At 40.1% G+C, this 12,876-nt stretch overlaps 1 protein-coding gene across 4 annotated transcripts in view; it reads left to right on the top strand.

Moving 5' to 3' along the window:
* The first annotated feature begins 261 nt into the window (after positions 1–261).
* Positions 262–12,876, top strand: part of LOC119723009 (ATP-dependent translocase ABCB1-like) — a 38,253-nt gene continuing 25,638 nt past the window's right edge. For 2 of the 4 annotated variants that reach the window (XM_038193473.1, XM_038193472.1), the window contains exons 1-6: positions 262–708; positions 9,740–9,899; positions 10,300–10,493; positions 11,531–11,709; positions 11,923–12,147; positions 12,688–12,862. In XM_038193473.1, the coding sequence (XP_038049401.1) occupies positions 9,800–9,899; positions 10,300–10,493; positions 11,531–11,709; positions 11,923–12,147; positions 12,688–12,862 (873 nt within the window). In that variant the 5' untranslated portion in view covers positions 262–708; positions 9,740–9,799. The remainder of the gene's footprint in view (positions 709–9,739; positions 9,900–10,299; positions 10,494–11,530; positions 11,710–11,922; positions 12,148–12,687; positions 12,863–12,876) is intronic. The other 2 variants (XM_038193470.1, XM_038193471.1) reach the window with 2 other exon arrangements.

The following is a 12,876-nucleotide window of genomic DNA, read 5'->3' as shown; positions in this document are numbered from 1 at the left end:
TTTTAATTTGAAACTAATTTGAGCCAATTCCCTCTTTATGTTGTTAAGGAGGTCATCATGCTGTTTTATTTTGAACAAAGAGCATCAGTAATGTTGTACTGTCGTTTCTTGAAAACAAAAGGAACGGAGATAAAAGAAGACATAGGCCTAATTCTGTGCACAACAATTTTGTGAAAATTAGTTGCAGACGACAAGTCGATTTCCTGTTCAGCCGGCCTGTCCACATACTGCCGTTGAGGTCGCTATACTGCAGTACTGTGGTACTAAAAAATTTGACCGGCCGGTCGACCAGTCACGTCACGTCGGGAGATTTACTCCATGCATGGAGCTATTGTCGATGTCATGACTCTCCGCAAAAACTGAAATCAGAGATTTATTTCATCATATTATGTGAGGGTTTTTACGTAACCAGGGATTACTGGAGGGCACACACGGATTGCAAGCATTTGGGAAGGAACTGTGGACGGGGTAGGAGTGCATGAAATATCGTTTTCTGCGGACTTCATTGTCTCACCGGACACGCCGGAGCCGGGAGCACTTTCACCGGCGAGGGTGTGCGTGTTGAATATTGGCGCAACATTGCCGTCTGACACTCGGTACATTTTCAGTTGTCGGTGAAACACGTACAGCACTGGCACGAATATTTGCTTCAAGAAACGGATAAATAAAACATCCTTCCCTTCAGTCCAGGCTCCAGGTCCGGAAGAGGTATTTTCAGTTAAGTTCTCATTTATTAAAGATTTAATTCATTAAATTGTTTCCACTTGCATGACTTGAGGTTGAGCCTAGCCGTTACTGGTTTTTTTTGGTATTTTTTGAATGAAATGAAAATTAAGTTATGAATGAAATTTAACATGTAAAACGTTATTATTCCTGCACATGTTTATTTTCATTAGCTTCAGATTGAAGTTGAGAGAATTTACGAAGTGGCTATCGTTACAGCAGCCGTTGTTTAGCGCCCTCTACGATACTTTTTTGATACGCACACAGGTATATAATTATTTGTTTCCCCATGTTTTAGCGAGCAGTGCGACAGCTCAGTTGATAGAGGGTAGGATTTTGCACCGCCAGGTTGCGGGTTCGCATCTCAGTTTTGCACTCGATTTTTTTTCCTTTTCTAACCTGAGGGATTGGAGGATTTTTTTTAAAAGGGAAATAAAGTCCGAATTTCATAACGTTCAAATTCACTTTTTTTCCTTCTTACTAATTTTATATTTTCTTCTCATGTTTTTATAAAAATTGCAGTACTACCGCAACAATAGAAAATGGGAAATGCGTTACGGCTGCCGTAACGATAGCCACTGCGGAGAATTTAAGTACGATACTTGGTTCGTTGCCATTATGCATTCTATGTTTGGAGAAATTCAGAAGTATTTATTTCCATCGCAAATTCGTATTTTCTCCTGTACCGGTAGCTTAGAATTTGGAATAGTTTAAGGCTTATGGGAAATTTCTCGTGTCATGAGCCTAAGAACTGGGTATTCCAAGCTAATTTTCTCCAACTTAACTGCAGATATAAGAAAGTTTAATTAAAAAATGAATATTTTCTGCCTTGAATTTTTTTTTTTTGAAATTGCCTGCTATTTAATTGTGCATTACAGCACAATGTTTACCAGTACCCCAATAAAATTCAACATCATTTGGCAGAAACATAGTCCGAGTAACTAGGATTCTACAAATCGCCTAACATTTGGACATGGTCGGGCAATAGTCTACTGTCGCCCGACCATGTCCAAATGTTAAAAAAAAAGGCGATTCGTAGAGTCCTATTTTATACTCGGACTAGCAGAAACAATACAAAAACATCAACAAAATTTAATTGGAACGAGTCAAGTGGTATTAATGATTGGTGAAAATAAAACCTTTGAATGAATAAATTACATTCAATAAATGTTTTTACTGAACTGTGTGTATTGGGAACTGAATTAGGGGGGGGGGGGCTTTGTGTACACCATGGTTTCCAAGAATATTTCAATTCAAGATTATGTCATCTATCCATTGCATCAGACATGATCCAAATTTTGAAAGAAAACCACAGAATATCCTTGCAACATGCAGAGTTTGACAGTGTAGATGATGTCATCCCAGATGATGTCATGCAGGCTGCATGAGATCAGATTGGGTAACAATAAAGCCTGTCACTGGATCTGCAGACGATTGACTCATTACAATAGCACGAAGTACGCGTTGAAATATTGGGTATGAAAGGACTCAGTATAGCATTTTCCAAGTGTAGGTAAAAGGTCAATGTAAATAAACCAACACCATCTGCCACATCAAGGCACCGGTATCTGTGTGAAAGGTCAAATTAAATTTATTTTGAGCTGTTTTGAAACAAGGAAATCCTCAAATTCTGATGGCGCTGGGTAATGGATCAGTTCCTGTGGTTTCGTTGATTGTGCAACAAATATCGATAAAATTTCAATAAGGCCATGTGAAAAAAAAAAACCAGTTTCTCATCCCTGCCCATTTCCTGTTTTCACGGCCACTTTCTTAAAAAAAATTTTTTTTAATGCATACATTTGCAATACATTTTGCACATGTACATTGTCAATATTGCCTTTTATGTACTAAGAACGCCATGGTCCAGTGGTTACGGTGTTTGACTCAAGTACGAAGGTGCGTGGGTTCAAACTGTACTGGGAACATGGTGTCTGTGCCCTTGGGTAAGGCACTTAACTACAATTGCCTCTCTCCACCCAGGGGTATAAATGGGTACCTGTGAGGGTCGAGGACCGATTGAGCGCTGATATCGGCTGCCGCCTGGTCCCGTGGCCTGATAAACGGGTTAATAATTGTAAAGCTCTTTTGAGATCGTTGATACGATGGAAAGCGCTATATAAGCACAATTATTTAATTTTTTTGTATTATTTTTTTAATTTTTATTTTATTTTATTTTTTTATTATTAATATTATTATTTATTATTATTTTCTGCTTATTTGTTTTTATCAAAATTGTAGACCTACTTTTGACACTCTTTGGTGTCAGCAAAATAGTAGAGAAAATTCCAGAATCCATCTTCTATCTTGGAAAATCTGCCATCTATTTGGAGGAAAAAGTCCCTGCTCACCTCATTTAAAAAAAAAAGACTGCACGAGAAACTACTTAATTTTTTAACTCGGCCTAACAATGTGTGTTACGTGTGTAAATGCAGATGTAGGCAAAAGTTCATTTTTTTATGAGGGAGGCTGGTTGGGGGTGTGTGTTTTGCACATAAAAGGCCCTTGTGTTGAGGAAACTTTCATTCAATCCGTATTAGGGATAAAAGCACTCCACACATGTATACATAGCTTTGTGTTCCGCTCAAATGAACAATCTGTGAGCCTGAGGCCTTTTCACGTAAAATTGAGGCCAAAGAACGGGTTTCCTTGACCTATACCACAGTTGCTCGTACCAGCTAGCTTTGCCGAGTACTTCCAGGCAATTCGTTTTTGTTATGGTCTGATATTGTTTAGATTGAGTGTGTAGGTATTTCTGTTTATTGTAGCAGTGAGTTATTTCTCCATACTTGCAGTCTGTTTCAGTTCTGATCAAGTAGTTTTGTTTTATAATGTTTCAAAGTTGAGTGATTTTTTCTGATGGTTGCTCTCAAATCTTGCTACAAAGTGGCTTTTGACAAACAAAACCACGCAACTTGAACGTTTAAAAGAACATTGTGGCCGTTTTTCATCATCTCCCCCAGACCTGCGATTTGCTTACGCCACTGTGGAACCGTCAGTGCAGCAGAAAATAAGGTCACAAAACTGAAAAATCGTGTTTTCTCGTGAAACAAGCAGCATCTTGACACAAAATGATCTCACCCATGCTCACGTCACCAACAACATGACCACGATTCCTTAGCATCTATCGTGTGACGTCTTCAAAATGGCGGTGCGCTTTTTGATAACAATCAAGCGATCTTACGCGGCCACGTCTATTCGTTCGACCATTTTTGCCGCATGCTGATTGTCGCATACAATGAAATTAGATGATCTGAATACCCGATGCGCGCACAACGTCGTAACTTCGCACATGTTGGCTGCGATTAATTCCCGCCTGTAGAGAACACTTTCTGCTGCGGCACAAAAGTTGACATTTGTCTACTTTTGAGTCTGTTGATCAGCCATTCCATGTAAGGGTCATCACCAAACTCAAAAATTGAAGTGAAAGGAATAAATTTTTGTCAGTTATATTTGATAAGAGGAATATTGAAACCGTCTAAATCTCAAAAGATTTTTTAAAATAAATCATTTGAATTAAAATTTCAGCCTCCTGAACATGGATGAATGTTGCGGGCGAAACGGAGGGTCAGGGGTATAAATCACAAACTGAGGAAGTAATTGAAGCTCATTCATAAGATTGTGCTTTATCTGCATACATTTGGTAGCTATTCCAGTCTATTTGATAAAACATTGAGAATTTTTCGAAATGTCTTCAGTATTTTCCCACTATTTCATCGTGAAAACACCCTCAAAAATATGTCACGCGAGTCACAAAAAAAGGACTTTTTTTCAGATTACTTAATAACTAGAGAGGGATTCAGCTAGTGTTTCATATTTGTAAATGAAATAGATGTGGTCTATCAATAAAAGTATGAATATTCTTATTTGCTCTACATTCCTTGTAGAAAAAACTATCTCAAGAATGTCACGCGAGTCACATATGATGTATGTCACGCGAGTCACCAGGGGTGGATCCAGGAATTTTCGCAGGGGGGGGGGGGTTCATCAGCCAAAAAATTTGAAATGTACACACTTTTTTTTTCTCTGGACACTCGCTTCCGTAAAATAAAAAACTGGGGGGGGGGGGGGGGGGGGGAGGGGGGGGGGGGCTGGTACCAATTTCAATCAGGGGCGCTGTTCAAATTCGACGATTATTAACACATTACAGAATGGTGTACCGTATTTTGAACAGGCGGACATTAGACCAGTATAATGTTTTTGGGGGTGTCACGCACTTATTGTTCAGGAATTTGTATGAGAATTTTTTTTTGACAGAGCTGGGGGGGGGGGTTGACTCGCCAAAAAACACCTCTGGATCCGCGCCTGGTCACAAGCCAGGAATGTTTCATTTACATGTAATACAAAGAAACAATGCCATAGGCCCTATTAAATTATAGAATTCGAATTAAGTCTTTAAAAGCATTAGTTATGTAACAAGAAATTGAATCAGTTTTTTACAAATGTATATACAGTCGAGTCTCGTTAATACAAACTCGTTCGGACCTAGCCAAATTGTTTGTTATATCAGAATTTTGTACTAAGAGGAACATCAGTCCCATTCATTGTGCACATAAATGCACAGTCGGGACTAAGGCTTTATGTTTGTTATAACCAGAATTTTGTATTAACAGAGTTTGTACAAACGAGATTCAACTGTACTGTATACATTCCGATACAACTGCATCATTAATTGCAGCTCGATCTTACCATTTAAGGAAACTGTGACTCTACATGACCAAGAATTACAACTGTTTTCCTGAAATAATCACCCGTGGATTGATGACATCACTTCGTAACTAAAATTCCAAAACATTTTTTTCTCTCTATGTCATTGTTAAGGATATTGTGTTTAAACCAGATTTCCACCCCCAACATTTGCCAAAGTAAAGGGATAAATAGCAGTTTTCACACTCTTTCATAAGGTATTCACAGGTAAATCATTTTTATTAATATAATATTATGATTTGATTCGTTATACTAAAATTACAGTTATAATGTGAAAGTGAAAAGCTACTGTGTCACGCGAGTCACGAATTTGTGTCACGCGAGTCACATTTTCTTCAGGCCATTTCTTACAACAAGGGATATTTGGCACAATACAACTTACGCATGTATTGGGTGAGGGTATTAAGTTCTAAGTTCTGTAAGAATAATTTTTAGAACACTGGTAGATCCATAGGAAAAGCTATTTGAATCAAGGGATGTCAAAAATCCCTTTTTCTATCCTGTCATGCGAGTCACGTCAAAGAAACTGTGATACATGAAAAAATAGCGATTTTAAAGTAATCATATAAAGACTAAACCATAAATTCACAATGCCCTGACTCAAATACATGCTAATTTGAGTTGAATAAATGCCAGGTTAACAACAGTAATGCATTAAAACTTTACATTTTGTTCAAATGTCACGCGAGTCACCATGGAATGGCTGTGATTGTTTTGAGCGCGGACTGATGCTGATCGTCTAAAAATTATCCCAGTTACACTCTGGTCGAAAAACAAATCGGCAGCTGAAATGTTCCTGAAGGGCGTAGCTCAGGTGCAGCTTGATCCAGGAAAAGTCAGTGGCCAACCGCTCTGTGTCGTCGCAATTTAGTTGACCTAAGGATGGCCTAAAAGAACTGGGCAAACACAGCCTGGTTTTTTTTCTCTAGCTTTTTTTTTTGACATCTCAGTGTACAGTGTAAATTGTCTTTTTGCTTTGCTCAAATAACTCTTGATCCATTAAACTGTTAAGAATGCTTATTTTTGGAAGTTGTTTTGTTTGTTGATAATATTCATTATTCACAAACCGAGGGTCAGAGCACATATGGCTAAGCACAAAAAGTAAATTTGTTTAGCAGAAACATGCCACCAACCAAAGTGTCATGCAGTGTATATTGCTTGTGAGGTAATGCATAGATTTGGTAAGCAGTTTTTGTTTTAAGCGGCTCCATGAAGGCTGTCGTGGGAGTAATTAACTTTTATTATATTTTCTACGTCTGTAATTTCAGACGTGTACGTCCGACACCAATAATGTACATGTGCAGCCGACACCCGTATAATAAATGCCATTTCTGTAAGTCGCAATCAAACAAAAACATGTTTTGCCATGAATTGCGAGTATTAGTACGTGATGAAACTACAAACAGGAAAAAGATTGCTACAAGTCCAAACACATCACAGTTTTTATAAAAATGGATGCACAAAAAAACCTGATTCGTCTGAGTACGTCTGACACTATGGTGTTTTGAGCAAATTTCTACTATGTTTGGATGAATAATTTCCTTTCTAAATCAATATAAACTAATTGATAATTTTTTATCAGAAATAAAATCTACTTTATGATAATAACTATTATTACGCACACTGTTGAATTGTCCAAAATGCACGTGTCCAACATTGTGGAACTGCCATTATCTGTAACTGCGCTGCTTTTGTAATATACTATTTTTAACAGTCCATTAAATTTACTGGTTCTGTTCTTGCCTAAGAGGAGGATCTTGTTAAGATCAGAACATCAGGCCGCCTGAATTTTTTTGATCCATTGAATTAAGATTAACACAATGTCTGAGATAGGAGAAAATTTAGCAAAGTTAATACAAAGATGTAAACCTAAATTGTTAAATTTGTCGGCCTTTAGTCCACATGTAATTATGCGCTCTCGTGACTGCGTTGCACTCTCAGACGTGATTGCTTGCTGACGTAGGGGTCTATTAATCATTACCAGAAGTGAAAACACTGGAACTACTTGTACATATAAAGACCATGGCTCTAATATCAACAATATCTGTATTATTCATTAATCACATGAAATTAAAGGTACTGTATCACGTACGTGTAATAAAAAAAAAAGGAGCTTCCATTTCCCTCAATACTCCGGCAGGCAACGTTTCCTCGGATCAGCTGATTTCCTTCATTTTTCTTTTCTCTTAACTTCTCTTGTAGCCGTTTAAAATTGAAAAACACAGCCCTGTCCACACAGAGTCTTGAAAAGATTGGAGGTTTCTCTTTTTTTGACTTCCTATTGCGTGCATGAAATACTTTTTCTGAATTTTTTTGCTATAATATAGCCAAAGAATCAGAAAAAGCATTCACGCAAAGTCATGCCTGCAAAATGCACTATTTCCCGTGATTGTTTTTGAAATTGTCTTTGAAACTGTGTTCTAAAAATCACGAAGAGTTCATTTTTCCCAGTGCATTGTGGGAGATGGCCGACAAATTCGCAGCACGGGACATTTGAAATTGTGGGTTTTTCCGGTCGGTAGTTTCGTCCACGTATGATTTGATTATTCATACGTTTGCCCTTTTCTTTTTATCAATGTCATTTTTTTTGTAAGGCGGACGAACGCTATGCCCAAATCCTTAACAGCTTAGCCTAAGTTGTCTACTGACACAGATTCAAATGGGCCGTGTTTTGTCGACTGTAAACTTGAAAAATGGACTCTCCATGGCAAACTCTTGGTGGAGTGCAGCATTGCGAATCGCCCGATTTTTCAGGCAGTACTTAGGGTGTTCAGAGCTCTGCGATACTCTGTACATGTAAATACTGCTTTGTGCTTGAAGGTGACCCTAAGTGAAACTGCACAGTCATCTCTGACATGAATTGTGAGACAGACAAATACGGTATTCAGTTCATCCATCCGACTGCCGGCCCCTTTATTACTCAAACCATGCTCAAACACTAGCTGTGGCAGTCTTTGTCTAGCTGAGAGCTTACCACTTGAAGCCATGGGGCTTTGCAGTACAGACGACCCTAATTTGACAAAGGATCTGGAGTTGCGTAACCCCTTTCACCGGGTATGGAGCTAAACCCTGGAATCAACACAATGATATGCCAAACTTCTTAATTCAAGTCTGAAACATCGGCCTTCAGATGAATTATGTATTGACAGCCAATTTTACTGTCATGAATATTTTTTATTGGATACTGTTGGACATTAATGTATACACAGTATGCTTTTCCTGTACATTATACTAGTGTGAATGCACTGTTGAACTTTATTTGTTAGCTCTTTTGTCTAAACAACAGATTTGCTTGCTCAAATTTTGTACTTTTTACAAAATGTACATGTAAGTGGCCCCTGACAGCTCCAAATTGACATATTGCTAAGTTCATTATGTTAAAGTTGTTTATCTATTTTCTTCCTCCATGATCTGGCTAATGTCATCCTGTGGTTCATGCACATTTCATTACCCTGTTCGCCTAATGGCTTAAAGGGAGGGTAGATCGATCATTTGTCATTTGTTGTTGTTTTCGTTTTAAGCTACAAAATTGCTCAAAATCACAAGATGGGTGCTTAATTGACAACTCTACCTGATGAAGTTTTTGCTCTGTGAATGCTGTAGGCTTATATTCCGAGAAAAAAATATTATAGGACCTCGGTTTCTATTCAAAAGTTACCAAGTCATGTTTTGAATTGCGCCCAAAATAAGGGTCACATTCTCATTTGGCTGATTGCAGCTAAGTGATGTCACACACTGAGCGAACGAATAGTAGCAACCATGTGTCAACGCTTGCCCACACCCATCACGGATTCGCCAAATTACATGTACAAACCAACTTGTAACGGAAATTTCAAAAAAATGTGTCACTTGACGCTCTTTGGAAATGGCCTTCTTTTATTCTCTTCAAAATGACAGCATGCTAGAAAGAACAATTTCACATAGAGTTTTGTGCCGTCACTATCTTTAAACCAAGTAAGCTTTTCAACAGTAATTTTGTTAGTTACTTTTTGGATCACTGCAAATGATCTACTTTGCCTTTAAGTAAAATCAGACGTGAGTGCATAATTGCGGGACCCAGTTTGTTTGTAACGGTACCTGATCAGTTCCACGTTTTCTTGTGATGTGAATTAGTGATAGTTCACTCCCAGTGTATTACTATTAGTCTGTTCATCATTAACGATAATGGATAACTTTCCCCCTAGCAAAGGATTAATGATACACAAGTCTTCCTGTTGGTGATTCTGTTTCTACATGTATCTCAGCTTTCCAATTTACAAACTCTCCGATCTTCCTGACAACTGACAAGATAAAATCTCAATTATTCTTGCAGAAATCTGGTAGAGGCTTTGGAGAACAACATATTGAACGTCGGCTGCCCTGAAATCTAACCATGGCGGTTGATGAGGACGATCCATCGCCTAACGGAGCCATCAACAATGACAATCAAGCAGAAGAAGTCTCGGACGAGAAGACAGAGGATCAAGAAAAAGGTAAATCTTGTCCGTAAGCTTTCACTTTGTGATTTTTATTTCTAAACCGAAGCTTAACTTGTTTGTCATATTCCATTACCACTCAATTCAAATAAACACATATCGAAACGTTAATTCCATGCATTCAAATCATGGCCAGAGCAAGGACAGAATTGTGAGAATTTAAAATTGGTTGGCTACTAACTGAAGAAGTTAAACATTACAAATCAAACCAAAAAATTAAGTGAACATAAACGCATGTTCATGAAGCTGACAAAATACAAGCCTTTTGGTGATTCAGGCCCGTTGGCTTTGCATTTAATTCAATTCACCCTTTTTTGGTTATTCTGAAATGGAACAATTTTTGTTGAAGAAACAGGAATAGGAAATTGTCTTCTTTTTTTTTCCTTTTCTCAAAAAGATCTAAATCCACCAGTACCAGAGAATGGCAATGTGCCAAAGCCAACACATGAGGATGAAAACGTGGTGGATGATGCTGTAGTTGCCAAGGATACGGAAATCGAGATGAAGGAGGCGGTGGAAGGCTATGAGGAGATGGAGGGACGAGTGGTGGAGGTGGAAATGAAGACCAGACAAGTCAGCTCGCTCCAGCTGGTGAGTAGGATGGTCTAATCTAGCCTCTAGGGGGCGTCTTATATGCGCTTTTCCTGAAAAGGGTCCTTAACTTTCACTGCTACATCTAAACTGTGCTTAAAAATCACTGCTACCTCTAGAGGGCGACACACAGGATCTTGGCTTCCTCTAGAGGGCGCCACAAGATCACAGCTTCCTCAAGAGTGCAACCTCGTTCCCATGGGTACGAGATCTTGCTGCGCCATGTTGTTTCCCATCATGCCTTGCGCGATCTCAACCCCTGGAATTGTGTAATTTAAATGTGTCAAAATATGGCACATTATAATTAGGCTGCAGTTTATCCGTTTTACGCGCCGACGCCATCTTTAAAATGTTGAAAGTTGTGTTTTTGAAGAATCAATGCTTTCAAACATAAGGTTTGGACGTTGCGTTAATTAGCAAAGATTTGTATTAAAGGTACGTACCCCATTCGTCCCTTTACAACTGCAGATACAGGTTTTTTTATAGCGAAAAACGAGGCTGCCATAATCCATATCGTACAGGCATCACGCAGTTTTGAATATTCGTACGTGACGTGACGTGCAAAGTACGCGAGTGCATGGTGGGCGCGCCCGGCGTGCAATCTTCGAAATGCCCGCGCAGTACGCTCTCAATAGCCAGTCAGCATCGTTTATGTGTACATCACAGCCAGGGGTTAGTGAAGGAACGCGCACGCGCCCATGGAGTCGAGGCTGTCAAGAGTGTGCTGCACTCTAGAGGGCGCTATAGAAAAATTGCTACCACTAGAGGGCACCACAAGATCACTCTTCCCTCAAGAGGACGTGGCAAGGCCACTGCTACCTTAAGAGGGCGCTGCAAGATCACTGCTACCTCTAGAGGGCGCTGCAAGATTTACTGCTTCCTCTAGAGGGCGCTTCAAGATCACTGCTTCCTCTAGAACGCGCTGTATTATCACTGCTGAGGGCACTGCAAGATCACTACTACCTCTTGAGGGAACTGCAAGATGTAATTTTAAATTTTTTTTTCATTAATTAATGTTCTCTTTCGTTTCCCTGTAGTTCCGGTTTGCCGGTCCCTTTGAGATCTTGCTCATCGTCCTCGCCATCGTCTTGTCGTTTGCCCAGGGCATAGCCCTTCCATTGGTCCTCTTCTTCTTCGGCAGGGTGACCGACTCGTTCATCGATGTCGGCCAACAGACATACGCTATGAACCAGAACCGAACTGCGGGATCAGCTGAGTGAGTATAATTCCAACCTCATGTTGCGCTTGCACAGGAGTTAAGCTTAAGTAGATCCATGCCTGAAATAATGAGGGCGCTCAACAAAACGAAATGGAAGTTACAGATGCTTACTTTCATCTTTAGCCTTGTTTAGCTGTTTTACTCTTGATTAATCAAAGCGTGTTTACCAGAGGAGGAAAAGTTCGTATTTTTCTCCTTCCCTCACATTAGCTGCCCGTTCTTTGACGTTTCCATCATCGTCAACTTCTCCGGCTACTACGCCATTCTGGGCGGCATTATCATGGTAGTGGCCTACCTGCAGAACATGCTGTGGAACCTGTCGGCCGAGCGTCAGATCCACAAGATCCGGCTCCGGTTCTATCAGGCCATCGTCCGGCAGGAGATTGCGTGGTTCGACACCCACAAGGCCGGCGAGCTGACCACTCGAGTGTCAGAGTGAGTTTGTTATCGTTGATTTTTGAAGTACAAAACACGCCTGTTTTTTACACCTCTGAGCGTCAGCAACCTTTTAACCATTACCAACATTTGCCATAAGCCCCGCCCACCTTTGACAGTAAGCCCACCCACCTTTGGACGTAAGCCCCACCCACCTTTGACCATAAATCCCACCCACCTTTGACCATAAGCCCCACCCACCTATGACCATATAAAGCCCCACCCACCTTTGACCATAAGCCCCACCCACCTTTGACCATATAAAGCCCCACCCACCTTTGATCATATAAAGCCCCACCCACCTTTGACCATATAAAGCCCCACCCACCTTTGACCATATAAAGCCCCACCTACCTTTGTCCATAAGCCCCGCCTTCTTTTTACCATAAGCCCCGCCCACTTTTAATTTTTTGTACATTTAGAATAAGATTGTGACCAAGATTGACCGAGCTACCGTGGTCACCCGACCAAAAAGTCACGATCTCATTGGCCCACGATTAAAATTCACTGTTTGACCAATATTTTTTTTCTCTTCTGCAGGGACGTTGACAAAATCCGGAACGGATTCGGCGACAAGCTTGGCCTGCTGTTGCAGTACATGGGGACCTGCGTTGGAGGCATCGCGTTAGGATTCACCAAATCCTGGAAGCTGACGCTCGTCATCTTGGCTGTTGCCATTGTCATCATGGTGCCTTCCATTGCTCTCGGTGTCAGGGTAAGCCAACTGTT

The sequence above is a fragment of the Patiria miniata genome, unplaced genomic scaffold (genome assembly GCF_015706575.1).
Source record: "Patiria miniata isolate m_02_andy unplaced genomic scaffold, ASM1570657v1 HiC_scaffold_16, whole genome shotgun sequence".
In the NCBI taxonomy this organism is placed as follows: Eukaryota; Metazoa; Echinodermata; class Asteroidea; order Valvatida; family Asterinidae; genus Patiria; species Patiria miniata.
This window is presented reverse-complemented; position numbering and strand designations above follow the sequence as displayed.